We start from the raw sequence: 25,967 nt of genomic DNA, 5'->3' as shown, positions 1-25,967 counted from the left end.
TGTATTGGATCAATTGGTGTCTGGTATTGACAGGGCAAGAGCGTATTTGTCTCAAGTCTTCTTCCCATACCTCCTCTGATATCAGATGCCCCATCTCATCCTCCCACATGCTTTTAATAGAGTTATCTTTTTAAGAAAATAATTTGTAGGAATGCGTAAAGTTTTTTTTTTGCATCAGGGGGCCAAATAAGTGTCTATATTTCGGGATCTTTTGGTTTAGTTTCAAATTGGGGGATGTTTAGCTGAGTGAAATTCCTTATTTGTAAATATCAGAAGAAATGGGCTGCAGGCCAGTTGTATTTTTTTCCAGCTGGTCAAACATGGTAAAGTGGCTGTCTATATACTGATCTTTTAAAGTAGTTATTCCCAATGTTCTCCATGTCTTAAAACAGCATCTGACTGAGATGGGAGGAAAGCGTGATTCAAACATATTGGGCTGTGATTTGACGTATCTGGTCAATTAAGAACCACCTGTACCTGTTTACAAATCCTCAGTGACTTGTGTAGCACAAATCAGGGAGGCCATCCTGCCAGTGTACCAGAGCTCTTAAATTGGCTGCCCAATAATAATGCTGGAAATATGGTAGCCCCAGATCCCACACATCTTTCAGCTTGCACAGATGTATTTTAGTTATTCTGTGCACCTTAAATCCCCAAATGAATGGCATTACTATGTAATCTACAGTTTTAAAAAATGATTGTGTCAAGAAAAGTGGTAAATTCTGGAAGAGGTATAGCAGTCTTGGCAGACACCATTTTAATGGCATTTGTACATTCCTATCAAGAGAAATTGGTAGTATTCTCCACTTGTTCTTCAGTTTATCTAGCATTTCCAAGAAGTTTAATTTCAATATAAATTTCAGGTCTTTAGGAACTGTAATTCCCAAATAGCTCATTTGATTCCATGCAATTCTAAAAGGTCTCTAAAAGTCAGAGTCTATATTTACAGTGAGTGGCTTGAGTTTGCTCTTCTGCCAGTTGATGGTATATCCTGAAAACTCCAATTTTTTTTTAAATGAGATCTGGTGGGGTATATGTACAGCATGATATCATCTGCATATAAAGAGATATAATGTTCAGTTTTCCCCGCCTGTAAAGCTTTTATGCGTGGCTGTTTTCTAATACTCACTGTAAATAATGCCGATTTGTTTTGCTTTGTGAGAATTGATACCGCTGGATATGTATATGATTATGTATTTCCATTCAACTTGGTCGAATGCCTTTTCAACATCTAAAGAGAAGACTGCGGCTTTCACATTTTTTCATGCTTTGATATTCAGCAGCTGTCTCACATTGAAAAAAGAAAACCTATTTGGAATAAATCATGTTTGTTCAGGGTGAATGTATTTGTTTAGTATGATTGCAAGTAATTCGGTAAATATTTTTATATCTGAATTTAATAACAATACAGGACGATATGATGACATATTAGTTTCATCTCTGTCTTTCTTTAATAGTAGGGAGATGTTCGCCTTGTATAATCTCTGAAGCCTCAAAACGTCCAAATACACCAGTTATTTGTCCATTAGATTTGTGTCCTCAGTCTTTAACAAACTTTAAGGATGTCTCCATGTTTTCCAACATGATAATCTGTCTTAAACTGTTAAATGTTATTGGCTTCTTCAGCATGGTTGAACTTCTTAGGCCTATATTTTCCACTGTGAGCAAATTGCCAACCCTTTAATAAATGCAAGACATTTAAAAATGTATACATTACCAAAATGTATTCTAAGCAAACTGAATTAGATACATTTAAATATGCTCAAAAGCACTTAATTTGGTACACTATTAATTTGTACTGTGCGGTATTAATCTGGCAAATAAATGGGCACATTCTTTTCCAAAAACCACATACAGTTCTTTATTAAATAACTGTAAACACTTCACTGTAAAAATCCATAAAACTTTTATAAACAACCATTTTGTAAACAGAATCTATTCTACAAGAGAAGATCAAATTTAAACCATTATTTACATGCAATACTGACAAATTTGGCACTTCCGCAAAGAAATGTACAAAACCCTTTATTTTTTTTATATAAAACATTTTTCATAGAGCATTACTACCATGCTATTTGCAAGTACTTCACAAGCAGTTATGGCACAGCGAGTTAAGAGCTCCAGGCTCTCAATTCATTTTTACATTTTTATATACAGTATTCATATAATTACAGTTTTTTTCCCTATGCAATTTTTAATGTGCTACCATATGTTTGCTGTATTACCACTTGAATGTTGTCAAGAATGAAGTCAAATGCCATGTTCCAAACTGAATCCACCGACTGCTGCATTAGTCTGAAAGGAAAATTGTTCTGTTCAGATTCCAACAATATATATTTCATGAATAAAATCTCAATGGCAAGTCCTGGCTTCCACTCCTGGAAACTCTTAACTCCTTTCCATCACTGTACAACTACACTTAATAGTCCACCCATTTTTACTTGATGTAAGAGAATATAAAGTGCCCTAATTGATTGGAGGTTTCAGATATTGTAGCAGATGCTGCTGATATGATAGGGTGTCCTTGTGGAGACAGTAGCAAATCTGCACAGACATATAGTCACATTTATTATTCTTGAAAAAAATTCAGAGAACTCCCAAGTGTTATCATACATTCTGTCAATCCACAACTGAAACAAACTAATTAACAAAACATACCTTTTCATGTATTTAATGACGAGGTCTAGTTTTTCCAGGTCTTTGTCTTCTATAAGATCTGTGCAGTACCTCACAACCTGCAGAATGTCCTCCTCCATGGGATCTGAAAAAACATGTGATACCTGAATGCAAACAAGAGCTCTAGTATCAAGATAACGTAGATCACTTTGACCAACATACACCGTATAGCCATGTAAAAATGAGTGTGATCTATGGATGTTAACTGGTTTTCTATGTAAAAAAGAGTGTGATCTATAGATGTTAACTGGTTTTCTATGTAAAAATGAGTGTGACATACAGTGCACATGCAGTTACCTCTATTATATTCCACCCCTGCCAGGAATAACAAACCTCCAGGTGGTTAACTGAAGACTTACCCGAGATGGAGGTGACCCATTCCTTCAGCAGGGCCTTGATGTCTCTGAGCTCAAACGCTCCAGCAAGGTTAGGCCCTTGGTGGACTGGCACTTTTGAGGCTTCCTCCTGGGGAACAGGTACGAGACCCGACGTGGAGGGCCCCGTCTCAAGCTGAACGGGAACAAAAAACACAGAAGATAAACCGTGCATTACAGACATATACCTGTGCAGCACCGAAGTGTGCCCTAACTAGCAACACGGAACAGAAAATGTCACCTGCTGTTATTTTGCACCATTAAAAAAATCCCATATTTAGAAATGTACTTTGCAGTCCCAAGATGTCTTTAATGAGTTTGTATCACTTTGCCTGACAGTAAAAGACAAAAGTGCAGGTTTGCAGTCGAGCACAATGAATGGAAATGTGCTGCAATTTGGTGACCCTTTCAAAAGAAACATTTATAATGCATCTCCCAGTTACTTGTATTATTCTCTGTATCTCCTCATTTTTCATACAGACAGTTAAATTGCCTAAAAGGATACAATTCAGGAACTCCTAACGTGGCAGATTCAGAATATATTCATAGTGGCAGTAAAAAGCACTTGAACAATGTTACTGTTTTCTTCACTCCCAGACAAACAGCATTCATTCCCAGAGTGTCTCTTACAGATGCTGTAGGTGAAGAGAACTTGAATACTCACTCAAAATGTGACTACCTTGATAACTATCCATTACTCAATACAAATCTTTAATAGTCCCACTTTGTTTATTGCTTGCACTAATATGCATTTGATTCATGCCAGTATAATTAGTAAGTCCATTTCCCACCTCTGACGGATGCTTCTACTGTACAGCATAAATAATGACCTTTAAAACTCCAGCTAAAGCTGGAACCAGCCTAATACTTCACATTATTCCTGTCAGTAAGACCTTTTATTTCGGGCAACATGCCTGGAAATGCTTTCACACTGTTGTAAGTTCTTATTAATTTGTTCAGGTCATAGCTATGCACTCAATTATACTATAAAGTGATACAAAGCATTTGGATAAAAACCACTATGGGTGACCAAAACATCAGCTGACATTCTGCTGTTTTATTTCGGTGAAGCAAACAGGTTAACAGTACATCAACTGAGAGTGTTAAAAGTGTTTGTCTATTGAAAACATTTTGGTATTCATGAGCTTCAGCGTGTGACACCCACTGGTGAAACACTATTACTGTACAGTCAGTGCCGCTTTAATCGGGAAAGTAAAAAATATCCCGAATAAGCGGCTGTCCCAATTAAAACGAGAGGCATCCGAGAGGACCTTTTCTCACACTTTTTTGTTTCTAAATGAAAAGAAAAATAATTAATTACATCACATCATGATTAAATGTTAAATACATCATTTAAAATGTGATTTTTTTATTTTTTATTCCTAAACAAAATCACACTTATTTTTTACATTAAATGAAAAAGAATGAATTCACCTCTTATCACAAGGTGAGGCACCTGTGATGTTGACACGTCAACTTTCTTTGCCTCAGCAGCCTGAGAAACCACAGGAGACACTCCAGCTCCTTCAAGAGTTCAACGTGGTTTACACAAGTCACAGCGTAATCACGTACTCACTGCACTGTGCAACAGTTGCATCCCATTTAAGCACAAATCCCAATTATCAGTATCCCGATTAGGCGGTGCCGACTAGTAATTTGTAACAAACCAGTTTCTAGTCAAATAACCCCCTCTAGTGTGCAGAAGTGGAGGTTAAGGAACCTGCATATCGCATTAACTTCAGTTTTATTAAGGAGAGAACCACGCCATAGTTCAACATTTTTATAGCTGGTTTTGGCTACCACTGTACTCCATTCTTTTAGTTTTTTAACCAGTTCGGTATCCAATTTCACATCCTCCCCTGTATTCCTGCTCATTTTAATTGAAGTATCAGTTTTACATGTGGGATTTTGTCAAAGGCTTTTTGAAAATCATGGTAAATTATATCATAAGCACTGCCATCATCTACATTAGCTGTAACACCCTCAAAAGTCAAGTAGGTTATAAGCATGACCTCCCTCTTCTCAATCCATGCTGGCTACCCCCCCATAATATTGTTAATGTATAAATATTCTTCAAGCTTACCTTTTAATATACAGAGAACTAAGATAATTAAAGAATGGAAAAATGACGCCATACAATGAATGCAGGACATACAATGCTCAATGTGGGGAAAGCAAAGCAAAGCATTTCACCAAGCTGACCACACTTAACCATATTCAACAGTTGCCCTTTTCCTAAAATACTGTTGCCAGATGTGCATAAAATTACTGAAACTGTACTGCACTGTGCCAATGACTTCTTGTACAGCTGAATGTTCATTTTCTGCTTTGCGACGGCTGAAATCCTATCTAAGACAGAATATGCACCAGACAACTTTACACATAGTGGCTTTGATAAGCGCACACCCACAAAGACAGAAGCAACACCGTAAAGCTGGAAAAATTATGGACATGCTTATAAGCAGAGAATGAGCGCAGAGAAGCCTACTTTGGCAAGCATAAGTCTTCATCCTTATCAGCAGACCTCAGCCGTCACATGGTAAGAAAATGCTTTTTTTTTATATGCCGGGTGTTATTTTGTTTATTGTGGTAAAACACTCTACATATATGATTCAACGTGTTCATGGTATAGTACTATAATGTTTGGAGTTTGTGTTGTATATCAGCTGTTAAATGCAGATCCTTATTAACACAGCTTTGTAAAAATATTACCAGTAATCTGACAATGTTGTCATTTTTTGGTACATCTGACTGAAGAAATTTAACCATAGTTGTAAATTACCTTGCACATTCAGTTGAACATGGACATATGCTTTTAAATACTAGATTTAATATTTTGTTTGAATTTTATTTTTATCAGTGTTGTGGTTGGTATTTCTATGGTATGAGAGTTTTTTTTTTTTTTTGGTGATGTGTCACATGACCATTGTAAGGTACAGCAACAGTGAGGTGAGGTTCTTGATGCCCATGCTAATTTGTATTAAATATTTGCAAAATATATGCGTGTGTTTTCCATATTTCCTGAAACAATTTAGAATGAGGAAACCAGATGTTTTTGTGCCATCTGATTCAGTACGCTACAAAAATAATTCTAGGAACAATACCTTTCATACTTTAAATGGGAGGCAGGGTCAATGCTAGTTCTGTGTAAAACAAATTTCATACAATAGTTCAACTAGATAAATAAAACACATAACATATAATTAATTTCTGCACTCGCTAGTCGTCCTCAATTTAAATTCTTACTGTACATTGTCGACTTTCACCCTTGGGAAATGTGTTGTTGACAAGAAACACAGATGCATGGCAGGTGAAAATAAATGATGAATGTGTATTTAATGTAGGTTTCATAAATACACACAAATGAAATATCAGATGAGAAGAGTGATATTTATTTGTTCTGCTTACTGTGGTGTGCATACCCATTTTTAACACCTTTCTTTACTATTAGGCATCTCCCCAGCGAAAGCATTGCTTAACTTCTTGATATACTGTAACCTTCGGCATATTCGAGCTGTTACCGCAATCGTACAGTACAGTATGAAACTTACTTTAACTCAATGTAAGTTACGCACTTTTGGAATTCACAGCATGTGACATCTGCTGGTGAAACGCTGTATTTCATTCGTAATCTGTGACAAACCAGTTTCTAGTTAACGCCCACTAGTGTGCAGAAGATGTAGGGCAGGTTAACAAAACTGCACATTGCATTGACTTCAGCGCCACATTTTGAAATGTTTACAGCTGGCTACCACTGTATATAATGTTAATGAAAGATGTTAATACTATGACCTGTAGGAATCTGATAACATAATTGAGCAGCTTTTATCATATTGGCTGACAGCATCCTGGACAATTAGAAATGAGCCTGTATTCCACATGTTTGTAATAAGGGTTTCTACCCTATAACTGTTTTAAAGAATGTTTAGATGAAGAATGTTTTGTAAGCCCATATTGATTCATTAAATTAGGTTTGGAGTTCATGAAACCTTTTCCAACTCTAAGAGCTATAGCTTATTTAGTTAATTCCTTAGAACATGTTTTGAAAGTCTTATGAACAGCGCTCAACATCCATTATAAGGAAAATAAATAAATAAATAAATAAATAAATAAATAATTCTCAAAAGTCCTAAGGAGCTCTTATAAATGCTTACCTTTAGTTTCTCTGCAGCGCTTTCTTCATATTTCAGGAAGTCAACAATGAGTTTCTGAGGGCTCCCAGTTCTGATTCCACTGCTTTTCGCTGGGCTCTTCAGCAGCTTGTTCTTCAGAGGGCTCTCTGTCCTCTTTACCGGGCTCACCAGGTTTTTCTTTTTGTTGTGCTTCTTTGTCTTCACAGTAAGTGGCTGCTTCAGAGGCAGATGTGTGTTCCTTGTCACTGCAGAACACGACAGGGCATCACAAGCTTGCCTTCTAAGACTCAAAAAATCACTGAACAGGAGTGCACGCATACAGCTTTACCCAACAAGACCTATACCACTTTTATACCCACAACAGAGATGTTCATGTTCTCAGGGATTTCTCGAATGCAGGCCCTTTTGGGAAATGGATCCCAGATGACTATTGTCCCCTGACAAACAGTCACACAAACACCAAATGTGATCCAGTTAAAAGGACAGTGAACCACAATGAACAGAAATATTAGCCTAAATGTTAGTATTGAACAGAAATTGTATTTCAAATTCTGAATTGGTTAAAGACAGTATTATGGATGCATAATATCAGAAGGTTTAAGACATGCCATAGCCAGGTTGTGTGTTCCTTACCGACTGTGACCTGCTGGTTGTTGGGGGCCTCGGGAACTCTCTGCTGTTGGCTGTAGGCCGTCTTCAACTCCTCCTGCAGCTCCGCAGGTAATGCTGAAAACACGTCTGGGTCTACCTACAGGAGGTTAAGATATTAATAATGCCAGAGGTTTTTTGGGGCTGTCAATTTTTCTCCTGTCGCAGCAACATTAACAAACTGTAGCTCTAAAATACAAATTTCATTGCATGGAAGCTGGGTTAAGATGCTTTTAAATGAAAGTGAGATTCTTTAAAACATAAATATTTATTAACAGCATGGCAACATAACTGTACAGAATGAGACAACTAGCCATAGTTCATGCAACAGAACATGTTACTGCAGCCTTGAGTTAGATCATAATAATCCTGGCAAATTTTACTGCAGTGTCCACTTTTTTATATTTATATACCCATACACAAACAAAACATAAAACAATAAAAAGGCTTTCAAGGGTAAATAGACAAATTGTAGCCGATAAGCACCCCTTATCTACAGCATCTCCTTGCAGGAGCGTCGTCCATGCTTCCTTGTCTCTCTCGAGGGACAGAGGGGAGAAGAGGAGGATGGAGAGCGTGCGCTGGAGCCCTAACCCTGCTTCACACAGGGAGTTGAGGGCGCTTGCTCCTGCGAACTGGAACCTCTCCCGGGGGGGTCAGTGAGGAGGCTCTTGGGCATGTTGAAGCCGCTGTAGCGGGTCTTGAGCGTGCGCACGTCGAGCTTGTTGGGGAGGCCCCTGCATCACAAATGTTGCAGCATGCTTTGTGTGCTCAAACCCCACAGTATACACAGAGCAACTGTGAGCTTGGGATGTTCCTCTTGCACAACTGGCAGCTGTGAAGTTTATTTACTTACATTTTTATGGCGCCTTTAGCCAAGGCGCTTTGCAAGTTTAAACAAAACGGTACAATCAAGAAAAATAGGTGAAAAAAGAATGTAAATTTATTGGGCTAGGGTGGGGAGATAGATTAGTTGCTTAAATGAAAGCAGAGGGCCGGAGGCTAGGTCAGGGTCAGGCAAGCAAGGTCATAAAAGGAGGTCAGGGGCCAGAAGTATCAGTAGGATGGGCTAGGGAGAAGAGATGCCTTTTGAGGGAGGAACGGAAACTACGCAGTGTGGGTGACTGTTTTATGATAAGTGGGAGGATATTCCAATGAAGGGGAGCAAGAAGGGAAAAGGAACGGAAACAGGATTGGGGACAGTAACAGGGCAAGGTGCCCTGTACACTGATTTGTTTATTTTATTTTAGAACAGGGTTTCCCCCTCCGCCCGTGTTATTTTGTATTTATTTGTTTGTTTAGTTATGGTATTTATATAAATGGCGAAGCGCCGGTTGTTTGGTTGTTGTATTTATTTAAAAATGTATTTACGGCGTAGCTGTGTTTTGTTTTAAAATACCTTGTGGGAATGCGTGACTGTCAGCTGGCGATTATTGAATTAGCTGGCAGTCACGCATAGTAATGCTACCTGTGCAGACTGTGGCCGAGGGGTAATGAGAGAATTGATAGCCAGTTAACCCCCTCGGCCAGGATATAAAAGACCTGCTGTTTTAGCTGCAGGGGTGGGTGTACGAGAGAAGCGTAGAGAGCGAGGAGAGAGAAAAACCGAAACGTTAAGTAACACAGGAACAGTGACAGCAGTTGCCCAGCCTGACCTGTGTTGTATTATTTTGTGATTGTGATTTGTTTTCGTTTAACTATTTATTTTGCTCTGCGACTACAGTGTTTTTTTGTTTAAATATTTTATTTATTTTTGTTTTGCTAAATAAATACAGTGGCCAGCCGCGTCTTTCTTTAAAAACTGCAGTGCCTGGTGTCAGTGCTTTACCTTCCTGCTTCTGCCGTGACGTCACCGACTCAGCCATCCTGTCACAGGGACAACAGTGATTGAAAACGTAAGGAACATGGGGGAACATAGTAGGTGATCAGTGCAGCCAGATAAGGTGGGGCAAGACCAGAGAGATTTTTACACAAGGGTAAGGAATTTGAACAGGCAACGACAATAGACAGGGAGCCAGTGAAGCTGGAGGAGAGAGGAGGTATGGAAGGAGTGGGGGAGGTTGAATTTGATATGGGCAGAGGCGTTTTGAATTTGTAGTAATGGTGTAAAAGCGTAAGAGGGGAGGCCAAGGAGGAGGGAGTTACAGAAGTCGAGGCGGGTGAAAAAGAGAGGGACCAGGAGTAGCAGAAAAGGAAATGGAGGGTGTATTTTGCGGATGTTGAATAGATGGAAACGGCAGGTGCGTGTTATGGCCGAGATATGGTCAGAAAGGGAGAGGGTGGAGTCGAAGATGATGCAGAGGTTACGAGCAGAGAGGGATGGAATGAGGGACAAGGGAGGGAATGAGATGGTGGGGTAGAGTGGGGGTAAGGAAGGGGAGGGGAAGAAAAGGATTTCAGTTGTTGATGGGTTGATGAGCAGGTATCGGCGCGCCATCCAAAATTGGATAGCAACCAAGTAAGCTGATATACGAGCGACAAGGTCAGGGTAAAGGAGGGGAACAAAAAGAAAATCTGGGTGTAGTCAGCAAAGAAATGATGGGGTAAGTTAAATGAGGAAATAAGAGCTTCAAGGGGTGAGGTGTACAGGGAGAATAGCAAGTGTCCAAGGACAGAGGTGCGTGAAGATAGGTACGACTGCAGCCTGCCAAGGGGTGTGCCAGAGATCCTGAGAAATGAAGAGAGGCCAGCATGAGAGGAGTTGGCCAGATGATTCTGGATAGTGAGCCGGGCGGTCTCAGTGGAATGGGAGGGACGGAAGCGAGATTGAAATTGGGGGTAAAGTGAATTGGTGGATATGTAGTGTGATAAGTGGACTAGACGCTCAAGGAACTTAGCGAAATATGGGAGGAGAGAAATTGGGCGGTAATTAGCAGGGCAGCCAGGGTCGAGAGAGGATTTTTTAACAGAGGGATGATGGTAGCTGTTTTGAAGATGGTAGGACAGATACCAGAGTTAAAAGAGGGAGACTAGGTAAGGAAGGATAGGAGGGAGGAATCGGGGTATTAGGGAGGCAGGGACAGGGTCCGGGTGGGGGGGGGAGGTAGGGTGGGCCTTAGCAATGATGGAGTAAAGCGGGCATACACTCCCCTGAGGGTAGAGAGCTGCAGGTTTATATACAGTGACCATCTCCCGATTCGCAACAATTAATCAATTAATTAACTCGGGAGATGGTCATCCGAGTTTAATAAGGATGCGTGACTGTCAGCCAGCTAAATAAATCACTAGCTGATCAGCCACGCATCCTTATTAAAACTCGTGCAGACGGTGTGGGGAGGTCAGGTGATGACGAGGGAGGTTTTACTGTAAGGGCGAGGTAAATCAGGTTGAAAGGAGTGGAGTGATGCAGGTTGATTACTTTGCAGCGGGGAGAGATTAGAAGGAGAGGGATGTGATCAGGGAGGAGTGGTGATCAGAGTGACTCAAGGTGCCAGGGGCAAGGAGAAGTTGGATGAGGAGGATAATGATAAAGGGAAGGGGCATGGCAGGTGGGGTACAGTGTGGGGAGAGGAAGGGGAGGGGGGTAGGGTAAGGACATTAGTGAAGGACTCGCTCTCACAGAGCCCAAGGAGTTGGTGAAATCCTTTATGCTCTCACCTACACAGGAAATGGGGGGGGGGGGGGGAGAGGGGGGGATATCTAAGGGGGGGGAGGGTGGGAAGGTTAGGGTTAAGACAGACTCACTCACACTGAGCCTAGGAATTAGCTATAGGGTCTATACTGCAAGCAGGGGTGAGGGAAGTGGGAGTAATTTAGGTACGGTGCGGGGGAAGACAGAAAGAAAGATAATAAATTTGTTGTTGTGCAGTGGTTTCCAGAGCAGGTAGTTTTCAGTCCAGATGGGAGAGAAACAGTCAGAAACAAAGCCGGGTGGTGGAGGACAAGGCACGGACGAGCATAGGTGAGTGCCGCTCTTGGCTTTGGTAGAAATAGCCTCCCAGCCGCGGCCTGATGACGTAGTCACCTGCTCCGCCTTCAGCAGGTCAGAAGCTGCTGGGTGTGAATCACAGTTGTTTTGAACAGCGGAACCAGGTTGTAGCAATTCCCATGCTACATAATGTGGGTGTAAGTCTCACCCACCTGTCCCTTTAATTAGGGTCAGTAGTCTGGCCAGGCTAAAACTTCATTTCCCATAGTTCCTTGCAACCACCCTCTGTTCATCCTCTCTCCCCATTGGCTCATTCAGATTTCTTCCCCTCCAATCTCAGAGCTCCTTAGTAGCCAGCACAGTATTAAAGCTGGCTAATCAGGCCTGAGGGAGACTCCCTTTCTCAGAGGAATCTATTAACCTACAGCATTTTCTTTACTTAAATTTCAGTGAATCCATTACCATCCTTAGATAATTCCAGTGCATCAGTTTATTTTCTTTTGTTGCTGCGCTTTGTATAAACTGCTCTTTTTGTTTTCACTGTTACTTGTTTAAGTTTAGCTGTTTTTCTAGGTCTGTTTAGTGTTTGTTGTTTTATGTGTGACAGCCTCCATTTTTTCCTGATCCTCCTGATTTTTTCCAAACAACTGTTCACCATTCAACTCAACACTACTGGACAGTCTCAACAATTTCAACGTACTCAATGTTTTCAACCTTCTACAATCACCATCATTTCAGGACACTTTGCTGGACTGCCTTATTTGTGGGTGAGATCATTTCTTTTTTGTTTGGATTTTTTCTACTTTAATTTGATACTTTGTTTCCTGTATTTTTTGTTATTTTGTTACTTTGGATGGATTTTAATTACCCTGCTATTACTGGACTTGTTGGGCCTACCTGTCATTTTCCCACCATTGCCATAGAGACTGTTAAATGTAATTGTTTCCACAAGTCACTGTTTTTCATCTGTATCTATTTATTTATCCTTGGTCTTTATCTGTGTGTGTTGTGTTTGTGAGTGTGGGTTTATTGGAGACCCTCCGGACACTACATTCATTTCTATTTGGTGATACTGTTTAGCCTTCTGTTTGTCCCTACATACTTATCTGTACCAGCTTTATTCTTACCTGTTACCTGCAATTATTTGAATTCCTTTCTTATCATTATTCATTTCATTCATTTGTTCATTTTTTCATTTGTTGACATTATTGTTCACAATAATAAACTGATTGTTCGTGAAATTGACACCTCTGACGTCCCTGCTTTTGCTGTCTGTCACTCTTGCTGACTTATTTAGCTATAGGAATAGGGCCAGTAGTATCTCCTTAGGGAGGACAGTGCAACTGCTTCTCAGTTGTGCAGAGTGATCGTTACAAGGTGAGCAACAAACAATGAATAATGCAGAGCTGAATGTAGACACAGACACCTGTAGTTTGAATGTTGAATAAGCGCTACGCAGTGAGCCGATTGTGACTTAGCTAGGGCTATGGAGGAAACGTATGTCAAAAGGCGCTAGCGTGGAGTAATTACCTCCTCTTTTTTATTTTGTTTTGTGGGAGGCGATCATCGATATCAGCGGGGTCTGTGAAAGACTTTGGTGCTTGCCTGAACAAGGGTCAGGATGCCACTATCTCAATACACAGAAGTGCTTTTTGTTTTTTGGAGAGGATGCATACTTTTGTGCTAAACCCACAATTACAAGTATATGTGAATTTTTATCAACATTATTCACCATACATTTTGGGGTTAAAACATTTTTTAAGCCATTTTCTGCCGCCATGCGTGACCGTGACGTCACCTAAATAACTTCTAAATACTCAGAATGCCACAGGCTTCTAATATCATAACTAGTTTTAAAATCCTCTAAATATGAACATTATACACACGGCTAAATCCATGACACTAACCTGAACATGATATTGCACTGCTACTAATATGTATAATAAAACATGGCCGACGTGCTACATTACCTGGCTGGCACAGAATACACTTCCCAATTCATATCATCTTTCATCTTCCCCAGAAGATGCTCTCTGGAAGGTTTATAGGATTTAACTTAGCACCTTCTATTTATTTTAGGAGGAAATGATAATGTGCATGAACACAATTTGTTTGGTTTTTACCAGATATAACAACGAAAGGTACCCCCTACAACCAGCAATTACTCCATTCTTGTATCATGAGTAAACCCCTGTGGCTCTGTAACGGTAGGCAATAAACACATTGAAACGCAGAGCTGCATCTCATGTGTCCTTACCTGGGAGAGTTCTGGCAGTGCTACAATGATGCCACTGTGACTGTCCTGGCCCAGCTGCTCTGGGACCTGCAGAACGAGGGTGCCCAGTGACTCTGGCCCTGTGACAAATCCGTTTGGCGTCTCCTCCGACCTGCTCAAATACATCTGCTCCACCTGCTCTCTGATTTCTGCAGGCAAGGCTTCCAACACTGAGTGGTCTATCTGCAATGAAATCATACCAACTTTTACACTTGACCTTGTTACATATGACTTAACCCCCTGTTGCACTGGGCTCCAAGCACATTATGTAGCAAATGTATGACCAGGACATTCACGAGGTTTGTACAAAGAAAAAAGGTCCTAAGTCAGGTACGCAAAGCTCAGCCATCTATGATCGTCATGCTACATAGTTTTCTTTTTTTTAAAAAACCTTTTGTTTCCAAATATTAATTAATATTAAATAATTTCACATATATTCAAGATCTGCATAATAAATGCCACAAAATTAGCACAATCACTACGTTGAGTTTACATACAGTATATGTATACTTTATATTATGCAAACATTTGTTGTCCTAAACATGTCCACAGTGGGACATCTGCAAAATGAAGTTGCCGCAAATGTTTCTTGTTTTATGGTTTATAAAAGTACTAAAAAGAACAGTATGCCCCATTTCCACTGCTTGGTGATCCTGGCTATGGCTACCAAACTGACTACAAAGGAAGGGCATCATCACGTAGCCAGGTGTTTAAGCTCTTTGTTTACGGCCATGATGAAACATGTGGAACCTGATATATAAAAACTAAATGATAAAAAAACACACATTTTTTTTCCCTACATGCCAGTGCATAGGTTATTAAGGCATTTCTTTACAATGTATTAATGTTTTATGTTTAGCAATGTGAAACCTTCATTTTTAAAAGAGAACACACCAACTAAAAGCTAAAAGAAAAACTGCATGTAGTGTATCGGTCATATTGCCTTATTTTAACAATACAGATAGAGAAGTAATCCAAGTAATTACTTTAAGACTACAAATTACAGACACTCCGACTAGGTCTCCAACAAAGGCTCCTTAACCAATGTAATGTATTCAGGAACTAAACAAATCCGGTAAGCCTGAACACCTGTGCTTCAAAAGGCGGCAAACCTGATTACCATCCAAACTCCCTTGCCCCTCAACAGTCCTGGCAGGGGTAATGTAATCCTTGTAAACAAATCAGTACTAAATAACAAAACGTTAAGAATAACTAAAATTAACTCAATTAAATTAAAGCCCAGATCTGCCTGCATTCAACATTGACATGTTTTATACCAAAAGAAAGGCACATTTTCTTTCGGTATAGAATATAAAATAAGAGTGATGTGGCAAGTTATATTTCCCTAAAAGTTATAAGCACTGATTTTTAAAATCATTCTGAAATTCATACAGGACAAAGGAGACGGTGCATAACATCTTTAACACTAAGATGTATCAATTGTGATTCGAACTAGTCAATCACAAACTTCCTCTAGCCTCCTTTCTTCCAAAATCTAAAAAAAATAGCTTTAGCCACTAGAATTTGTCTTCAAAATGGCTTCCAAGCTGTTTAGTTGTATGTGACGGGAAGCCCTCTCCTTGTATATATTATTTATTATTAATCCCCATGTGCCTGTGGCAATGTGGCTGGAGCCTTGATAAGGTAATTGTTTAATGGGTAATTAAGGCTCCAGCCACAGTACAGAAGACCCACTCCGGGCTCAGGCGAGTAGAAGAGAGTTTAGGAGAGAATTAAGGAGTAAGAGCGAATGCTACCAGCCAGCGAACAAGGTACTCGTGGGAGAAATAATTGTTATTGTTCGTGTTATTTTACTTTGGCCAATGTGCCCTTTGCATTGGTGTCAGTGTTTGTGTTTTGTTTAAACAGTTATTTTTTGTTATTTAATAAAGATATACGGCTACAGCTGTTTTAGCCCTGTATCATTCTATGTTTTCTACTGCTTCCTGAACCTGACGTCACCACCCATCCACACCACTAAAGCCATCCTTTCACATTGTACCACGGCCTTAAAACTGCTCCATGAAATAAGTCCTTACTGCTTTACCTAAGAAGATGCAAACTATACAACGGAAACTTCACGCATTACAGAAGGTTAACGCTTATTAAGGTTAACTAAAAGACAGGTGAGCCATGATATAGTTAATGTATGTGATTAGATAACAAATATCTTGCCGTATAAATGTTAGTTTAAAAGCGGTTCTAGAAATAATTAAAGCACTTATTTTGTTAATATGATTGCATCCATTACAATCTGATTTGTCCTTAGGAAACTATCAAATAATTCCTGTTGTAATTTTGGTAACTTACGGTATTTACTGAGAAGTCATTTTAGAGAATGTCTTATATGTAATGCTACTGGACTTACTTTACCTTATGCTATAGTACTTGACAATATTTTAAGTGGGAAACTATGAAAGAGTTCCTATTGTAACTGTTGCAAACTCATGGTATTGGTCGCAAAGTTATTTTTAAGAATGTCTTATATGTAATACAATAAGAGTTACTTTATCACATTCTAGAGTACTGAAAATACCTGAGATACAGAATTAGTTAGTTCATGAATGAAGCATTGCTCTTTAAAAACCACAACTTAATGTTTGTTTTTGATTATGGGGAACTAGGGAAGAGTCCTCACTGCAACTGCATGCAACTTATAGTTTTAAGCCAAGTGATTTATTGTTTTAGTTTACTAGTAGGAACACATAATTTGTCAACAAAACAATCACTTACAGTTTCATGAAAGAAAATGTCCCATGCATTAAATGTTGCTATTAAACTTAAGCTTCGTCAGTTGGTTAACCCTGCCTTCTTTCATAGATTGACGTTGTTCTGTAAAAACTTGGCCATAAGAAGAAACACTTCTTTCAGCATCTACAGAATTGGTAACAAATGACAAATATATTTTTCAGCCTTTCGTGTTAAATTCTTCAGCTTTAATCCAAAATTCATTCAAAGTCATTCTACTGCCGTTTTCTTTTGCATATGGGAGGTATTTGTCAATTTCTGATTTACAGTCAGCATCAAATCCTGGAATAGAATATAATGGGAGGGCTTCCAGATCCAAACTACACACTTGTGGGTCGAATATCCTTACTGCCATCAGAAGGTTATGAGCTGGTTGAAAAAAACGTGGTTTCTTTTTGCATTGATCTGGGTTGTAGTAATTAGTCAGTTTTTCAGAAACGCCATGGAAGGTTTTTACACATAGTTTGTTTATTGCGGCGTCTGTGCTGTGTATCTCTTGTGCCATTGCTCGGTATGTATTTATTAATTCTGCAACTTTATTATATGTTTGATGGACTCACTTCACGACTTTCAAACCACTGAATCAGATCCACCAGTCCCTTGGCATGCGTCGCAATTAGAGAGAGTTGAGATTTTAAACTTTGAGCATCTTTAAGTAATTTCTGGAGGTCCTTTAAGACTACAGTGTTTGGTGAAATGTGCATTTCCTTTTCCACGAAGCCTGCGTTTAAAGGGATGTATTTGGAATGATATTCAGCAGCAGAATACCAAGTGCCCCATCGTGTTATGCATGGCTCAGGTGGCAACTTTATTGGTAAGTACAGCCTTCTTGTTGGATTGCTTCTGTCAGGTGGTCTTTAAAATGTAGTTTTCTGCTTGGGCAATGTTTAAACAATTGTTTTAATGGTTGCAACCAGCTTATCTGTTTTCAGAAAAGTATTTACCCAGATATTGCTGGCAAGGGCTATTATGGAGCATTACAAGTCAAATGTACAGAATTTGGCACTAAACCTGAATGTCACTGCATGCCTTGATCATGTAACTGGCAATATCAGAGACAAATCCAGTCACATTATTAAAATTAAAATGAGTTTAAACATTTCACAACGCCCTGTACCACCGATGAGTAATTCACAGAGTGCAGATTAACTGTATCGGCTAATACTTCTTTCAGTTTGAAGGTATTCGATAGTCCTTGGAGAACAAACAAAATGTGCAAAACATACTGATCTTTTGCATTTGTAGACTTGTCAGTAACTACAGATACACTGTCAGACATCTTTACCAGTTGTACAGTTTTCATCTTGTGCAACTCAGCAATTTGGGGTAGATATTCCCTTCTCAGCTGACCTGCTGTAGGGATTGCTCCCATATTTATTACATGTTTGTTCAGAAATGCACGTAGTTAGGATTATCAATTTGGATATTGTTGCGTGCATTCACTCAATGAAATGCTTTTTGATTGCAATGTCTTTGACTCCATGTTTAGGTCTCTCAATTTTTCTTTTAACGCATCAGTTTATTCAATTACCATTTATACTCCTCATAATTAGCTTTTATTTTTCTAATTAGTCAAAGCATAATGTGTTGATTTCTTAATTGTGAATTTGATTACTATAACTGGAGTGGCTGCAGGGACATCTAGGGAATACAGTTGAATTACAATTGAAAAAAACAGGTCGCGTAAAATGTAGGATCCTAGTTATAGCATAGTAACTTGATGTTATTTTCAGAGGATGACATCAGAAAGGATTTATATACTGTAATATAAAAATTGTGTCTATACCTACAACACCTAAAGTGCCATAATGAAAATAGCAATGAAATATTCTTTCAATTTCAACTTTCATTGTTTGCACTGCTTTGTTCTAAAACACACTGGTATTGTGGTTGTCTTTAAAACAAAACAATCCGATCCCACAATCCCGCAGAGACCTTTGACGCATGGCAAGAATTTCAGAAGGTGGCCAGGTCTGGGAAAAAGGTACTGAAATGCGATTCGATTTTGGCGGCCAACCATGGGCTGCCGAAGCCTGTAGCGCCAGGCAGTGGAAATGAAGCACTAGACAAACATAGGGCATTAATAAAGACTTCTCATAAAATATATATTCTAAGATTTTACTAAGCTAAACCCTAAGTGTGCCCTACCTGTGATGGTGATGGGATCTCTATGCTGAGGTTTAGCCTGGTCTTCATGCTGTGCGGCGTGTGTAGACCTCCGTTGTACCGGACCTCCGGCTCAGACCTGCTGGTACTTGGCATGGGCTCCAGTGTCGACAGGGTTTTCTGAGGCGATAAGACAGCAGTGTTTCTCACAGAGGAGGACCTGTCACAACACTCCACTGACTCGTGCACTACAACACAAGAGGAAACAGCTGGAATGTTATACCTACCAACCTGATCAATGAGAATCAGTGCAAAACTATCTCAAACACTGACCTTCAGGAGCAGCAGTGGCTAGGCTGCCTGGCCTCTTTGATTTCTGAGCCAGGAGGAGATCCCTGACAGAGCATGACTGGGCCATTGCGTGGGATGAGGTGACGGAAGCTGTTCTCAAGACTGGGACCAACTGCTGCATCTGCATGCCAACCTAAACAAACAATAAAAGGAGACAGTCACTGAAGCTTTTATCATTCATATCTGATATCACATACTAGTAAGGGTGCACGTTTCACAATTCTGTTAATGTCGTATTCCTTCAAATTTAAGACGGCATTATTTATATATATATATATATATATATATATATATAATATATTTTCTTGTTGTTGCTAAGTAAAAAGGACATCCACATCACAAAACTATTTCCCCAATAGAAGCCAAGGATCATGTCAATCTCATTCCCACGTAGAACAGTGCTGGACTGGAACGTGCACATGGCAGAGCTGAACCTGTTTCCATGTCTAGTGTTATCTATAGCAGGGGTACTTAATTATTTTAGTGAAGGTCCCAAATTCTTGGTTACAGCAAGGTCAATGTCCAGAGCACATTTTCACTCAGACTCCCATCCCCATACCAACAAGAACAAACACAGCTACATAAATATGTTTTTACACATCATGTTGGTTTGAGATTTAAAGTTTTTAGAGTTTCTGGGGGAATCAAAACTCTGTCTCATTTTTACTAGTCTACCTTCTTTACTGACTTGTTACTGCATGAGTTATTTCCCTGCCATGACCATATAATTCTATAACTACTATGTTCTTATACATGGCTGTGTTAGCAGAGCCAAACATTGTGTTTCACCATTGCAAAAACAAAGCAAATTCTAGCAACAAAATTGGAGCACAAGAAGAAATAAATTAAACTGAAATAAATAAATAAATAAATCACTGTGCTTTCTCTTTCAAGTGAATTAAAAATACCTTACAAATAATAAATACAGTAATTTTACATTCAGTGCATTTATAAAAAAAACGGCTAATACTCACAGTAAGTGGGAGAAGTGGCAGGTCCTCAAAGGCCTCGAGTTACAGGTGAGCTCAGCAAGAGCAATACAGAGACGCAAAGATTTGCATCAGGCAGAACAGAACGCCGATATTAATATTAATAATGTTCGAATATCCGCACACATACTGTGATCTGCAGATACTTAAGACAGGAAATATTTTAACTGCATGTGTTGTAAGCCTGACTTGGATTGCAGAATTTGGCAATTTGAATCACCGATACAATCGTCATACTCAGCGTTGCACATAGCACATTTTGGTGGATCGTGGAATGATACGATATCTGTCGTGGTCGGGTTCTGGTCAGTTGCGCTGCCATTGCTTGCAAAGTGAAGTTTCGTACACGGGTAGTACAGTACGGTACCATACTGTGTGCTTTCCTGGAGTCAGGAGTATCAACAGTAACACAAATACGTGTTGACAAGTATGCGTTTTAAAAAATATTATGTTTTACCTGTAATATTTTTTTTAATCGGCTTGGAAAAGCTACCTAACAAAAAAATGGGCTTTTGTAGCACTGGTACTTGTCATTGTTTTCTTGGTTTTTGTGAAGTGAGATTTTCTAAACTCGTACCATTAAGTACGAAAATTGCATCTTAATTGTGTATTTTCAAAAAAATCACTAATGACGTTTTTTTTTTTTTTTTATTAGCCACAGAGAAGGGATATGTTGACACTTACAAAACAGGCCACAGCAACCAGCGCACTTCATTTTAAGCTGCTAATACTGTTTACTTGTTGTACACTTTGTTTCATTCATAGATCTCACAGAGTATCTGCTACTTACTACCACAGCGACACCTACTGTACCCTCGCGTCCACACTCTCTTAAGAACTATGCTGAAAAATTCAAAGCATTTCCAATGTGAATGCAAGATAAAACACAGATTGGCATATGACTTGGCGGTCCGGATTCGGACCGGAGTCCACCTGTTGAGTACCCCTGATCTATATATAGTATACATACATCACCTCACATTTATGAAGCACAACCATCCTAATCCGGTCACACTTACCCCCCTCATGTCCAATACATTTAGTTTCATCATCTGGAACAATTTGAGGGTTTCTCTCCCGATAACCTTGCTGTTGTCTGTGGCCTGCTCTAGGTTAACAGTCCTGGGAGAGTTCAGAGGAAAAAAACAAACCAAAAAAAAAGGTCACACCAATGAAACCATTCTGTTTGTTTCATTCACTTCAATAACTGCTTTGAAAAACTTGGAACTCTGCATTAATCACAAGCAGCAAGTCGCCCCACTCAAGTTTTCTCCCAATCAGAAGAGTTTCTGTGGGTGAAGTGTAGACAGAGCATGCACGCTGTCAGTTACTGGGGCAGCAAGTCTGGCATAAATTGCTATGCAACACGACGCATGGACTTTATGGAGATTGCACAAGAAAAACAAAACAAGAACTGATCTGTAGATATTGTTGTTTTAAAAGGGTTTCCTGGCATTTTATCATACGAGAGTATTCTAAAGATCTGTTCACCTGGCTAGATTGTCACAGATGCCGTGGCCTCCATATTTGGCCGATTCCACAGGAGCGCCGGCTTTCCGAACCATAACCTTGAGAGTGAGGCGCTTCCCCTTCATTCCTGCCGCCACCAGTCTCCGCTGGATCTCTTCAGAGAGGTTCAGCAGGAACGCCTCGGCTTCTGCAGTCTGGAACATAAAACCACAGCTTGTGCATAACAGCAGCAGGTACAAGAGAGATATGAAAATAACCAAAAAATATATGTTGTCGACTGTTATAAGAGAGGTGCACTTAAATCTAGAGAATTGCTTTTGTGATTTGATAAAACTTATCAAAAAGACATTCTTTATTAAAAGTAATTGAAAAAAATCAGCCTTTGGAGATATCTGGAGTTTCATGCAAATATGCACAATGATTGTGGGATCAATACAAAAAACATTATTCATTATTCTATTGGTTAAATATTACCGTTCTTAAGGGACCTGTTAAATGGACAATTGTTTAAATGGTTGGAAGTCAGGATGAAACAAACGGATATAAAACTCAGGGGACTAGTATCACCAGTTTTCTTTGATTTCTCCAGTTTATGGTACTTTTAACCAAGGCCAAGGACTTGGGTGATTTATAGAAGCATTTTTCTAGAGGGAGTATACTGTACTACATAGAATGCAGGACAGTTACATACGCTAGAGACATTCGCTGACCTGTGTAAACCGTATCCCATAGTTTATTTCAGCAGACACAGATTTCCTCTCCTTCTCTGTCTTCACCGGCCTGTCATCCAGCCCTCGAGAGAAGCGGTATAGTGTCTGACCAGTTTTCGGCCCAAACTCCTTCTGCAGTTTGGGCATGGAGACCTGCTGCAGGTCCCCGCAGGTCTTCACACCCATGGCACCGAGTTTATACCCCATCGACCTTCCGACTCCTGAACACAAAACAGAACAGACACAGGGGGGAGCTAGGTATGAACGGAGTTCTGAATTACAAACATGAAGTTAGTTAACAGAGTGGTCCAAACAAACAAGAATGTAATGGATGTTAAGCACTATAGACGAAAATACTACAGTGCACAATGGCTGTAGCTACAGAACCCCAGCACATAAATATTTACCAAATATGTTTTTATTTAAGTAAAACTACAATAAAAAAGTTCTATGTGAAAAAAAAAAAGTTCTGTATAATTTTTAAATGTGTGTGTGATTATGTAGATTAGGCCAGACTCCTCCATAAATCCCCAGAGTCTGAATATCTGCAACTCATGGTAAAGAATGTCTTCACCACGTGTTCTCTCAATTTGAGAAGTAGTTCTCTATATCTGTATGCAATAGAATCACATCCCATTTAATTGGTTTCAGGGGTCCATCGCCTTGGATAAAGGCGTCTGCCAAATAAATAAATAAATAAAGAATGTATCTCAGGAGGGAGTCATTATACTAAATTGTAGTTGCTTTATTATAAATTAATGTCCGGTTCAGTGTGTCTAAAACAAAGTATGGTACTGCACGTATACTATGCAAAGAAAATCAGTGAAAATTATTGCAAAACAAAGCACTGTAATACAGTATTTGGCGTTTTACAAAATAGCATTCCAAAAACAATTCTTACCGTGCTTTCTTGCACCATGCATGAAACCCGAGACAGAAACAAGTTGCCACGCTTACAAACAAACTGGCTATTGGCCTGGGGGTCAGCTAAGAAAAATCCTGTTTCAGCATTTTAACGGTACAGTAATGACATTAATCCCATGCTTTCTTCATTTCTTTTATTTAACATGGCTAAGATGGGCAGTTACGTGAAGTGACAACGTGTACATTTAAAAAAAAAAAAATTTTTTAATCTGAAACTGAATTCATTCTGTCCTGCTAAGTGTTGAATACAATGTGTTAGACCTACAATAAAATGTGCCTTGCTCAGTTTCTATCAGTGCCTGCATGTGTAAATGACACATGACAGACGTCCATCAGTTAATGGAGGGAATCGTACCTTACAGGATTAAATAGGCCAGGTTCTATTGTATATGGACATATACATATATGTACAGATGGTTCCCATGTATCCCTGTCCCCGGGGACATTCATACATATCCATATGACAATACAAACACAGTGGAATGAGGTCAACAAAAAGTTAATTATATTTAGGGTGGCAGTACCAAGATCCTCCTCTGGTCAAATCATTAACCAGCATAATTAATACTGACACCTGTTCTGTTTAATTTTCATATTCCTTTTAGTCTTGCCATCTGGTCTCATTTAATTCACTGTTTTAAACATCACTTTTTATTTCTTCTTTGGGATTGTGTAACTGGGAAAACATTTGTTAGTGTCTTGATCACATTTGCAATGCTTTGTTTAAGGACTAACCTGTTTTTTTTTCATTCAGCAAACATGTTGAACAATCCTTCTTAACGACAGCACACTAACTGCATTTTAAAGATGTGGTTGCACGTGATTATGCAGCCAGATTGCTTGTGAGAGATTTTTAATTATTGTTCAACAAAACTATGATTGTTTTGGAGTCTACCCAAAAAAGGAAGGTGCACATAGAGTATACCTCGAGTCAGTTCTACAAACAAACACAGTCATAATAGATGCCATGCCAGTAATAAATACAATCAGTAATGTCAACTTAATTGTCCTTGAAACAATTTTTTCAAAAAGGACAACCTGGGACTGGAGAGGAATACCAGCCAACATCATAAATACATATTTCTCTTGGTTTGTTGTTTGATGATGTTACTGCAGAATAACAGACAAAAACCAAATGCTTGTTTAAATCAACAGTTAAAATGTCTGACAGTTAAACCACAGACCCATAATTATGATTCAAAGCAAAAAATAAAAATAAAAAACAAGAAAACTTTAGCCTAACAATGAGGGAAGCAGTAAAATGTTATTTATAAAAGTAGAAAATACATATTAAAACTTGCTGCAATGTGTTTTGCAGACCACAGAGACGTATAAGATGTACTGTATGTATAAAACATTCAACAGAAGCATGAGGCTGGTCCACTTACCTGGCAGACTAGTGACTAGCTGATCTCTAATAAAATCGTCAACTTCCTCTGGCTTTAAATAATACTGTCCATCTGGTTTGGCTTTGCGGGTTGCCATTCTGGCCAGCAGAATGTTTGAACCTAACAGAAGTAAAACAAAGTTAATAGAATACAACTGTATGTGGACTCTGCTGTACCTCAAGAGAGTGTACACATCACACAATTTCATTTATAAAAGTCTTTAAAAACCACTTCATTGTCTCTAAATAAATATGGATATAAATAATGTAGAAAATAGTTTATCTTTTTTTTTTTATTAAAGTAAAAGAACCAGGAGGGCAAAGAAAAAGCATTACCTAGAAACAAATCCATACATTTTGCAATACTGTTGGTATTTCACTGAGAATGTAATGTACATGCAGCCACAGACACAAAATAGGAAAACAAGCATAGCATTTTTAATTACGTAGGAAATATCTGATTATTCTTTCAATAATCATTTTTTTAAAATAAATATTTAGAAATTAAAAACAGGCTGCAACTATGTCACAAAAACAGAACATAAAATGGTGATTCTCAAAAGCTACATAGTTCATGTTTTATTTAATACGCCAGACATACTAGGGTGGAGAAACCATTTGATTTTGAGCCTTTTGGTATCAACAGTAATGCTGGGTATTCTCTAGCTTTCAAGCTAGATCTCTGGCAACATGATACACACCCATTCCAATTGAGGCGCAGCATTTCGTTTTGTCTTTGATTTCGGCACGTAGTGCACTTGCAATGCAGTCTGCAGATACTCCTAGCTCAGTCATAATGTCAGTCACATCTACCAGGGCTTCATCGCAGCTCACAGCTTCAATGTCATGCGTGTAGCTGCAATAGTGACAGACAAGGAACAGAAGTGAGGAGCGCGCTATACAAAAGAAAACCAAACACGCAACATCAGTATCTGATCTGAAACACACAAAGTGAGACACCTGCTCTTACCAGCCAGTAAACACCAAAACAGCTTTTTCAGTGCAAGTGAATGAAACCTTGAATAAGCCACCACAAAAGTTTTGTCCTTTTGTTGACTGGCTAAATTAGCTTTCGCTGTGTCTGTATGTGACATTCACTGTTAAAAACGTTTACGAAAAGAAACAACGTTTTGAGAAAAAACATACCTCCTCCAGATATGATTATTTGTCATCCCTTTTCTTAAATATATATTTAACCGTTTGGTTTAAGTATTACAGACACAGCTGCCTTCCGTAAACCTTCTGATCAACACACTGCTTGGTGCGTTTGTCAAGACTAGTAGGCATGTCACTTTTCAATGCACAAAA

General features: G+C 39.1%; 1 protein-coding gene across 2 annotated transcripts in view; it reads right to left on the bottom strand.

The window, feature by feature from the left end:
- Positions 1–1,833: 1,833 nt before the first annotated feature.
- Positions 1,834–25,967, bottom strand: part of LOC117406564 (DNA repair protein REV1-like) — an 87,107-nt gene continuing 62,973 nt past the window's right edge. For both annotated transcript variants that reach the window (XM_059028804.1, XM_034010647.3), the window contains 13 exons: positions 25,361–25,515; positions 24,661–24,780; positions 22,349–22,569; positions 21,660–21,832; positions 21,188–21,290; positions 19,162–19,312; positions 18,871–19,076; positions 13,957–14,157; positions 7,817–7,931; positions 7,205–7,428; positions 3,036–3,186; positions 2,659–2,761; positions 1,834–2,295 (listed from right to left, as the gene is read on the bottom strand). In XM_059028804.1, coding sequence (XP_058884787.1) covers positions 2,184–2,295; positions 2,659–2,761; positions 3,036–3,186; positions 7,205–7,428; positions 7,817–7,931; positions 13,957–14,157; positions 18,871–19,076; positions 19,162–19,312; positions 21,188–21,290; positions 21,660–21,832; positions 22,349–22,569; positions 24,661–24,780; positions 25,361–25,515 — 2,035 coding nt within the window. In that variant the 3' untranslated portion in view covers positions 1,834–2,183. The remainder of the gene's footprint in view (positions 2,296–2,658; positions 2,762–3,035; positions 3,187–7,204; positions 7,429–7,816; positions 7,932–13,956; positions 14,158–18,870; positions 19,077–19,161; positions 19,313–21,187; positions 21,291–21,659; positions 21,833–22,348; positions 22,570–24,660; positions 24,781–25,360; positions 25,516–25,967) is intronic.

Source organism: Acipenser ruthenus, chromosome 8 (genome assembly GCF_902713425.1).
Source record: "Acipenser ruthenus chromosome 8, fAciRut3.2 maternal haplotype, whole genome shotgun sequence".
Classification (NCBI taxonomy): domain Eukaryota; kingdom Metazoa; phylum Chordata; class Actinopteri; order Acipenseriformes; family Acipenseridae; genus Acipenser; species Acipenser ruthenus.
The sequence above is the reverse complement of the archived record's forward strand: the minus strand, read 5'-3'. Positions and strand labels throughout refer to the sequence as shown.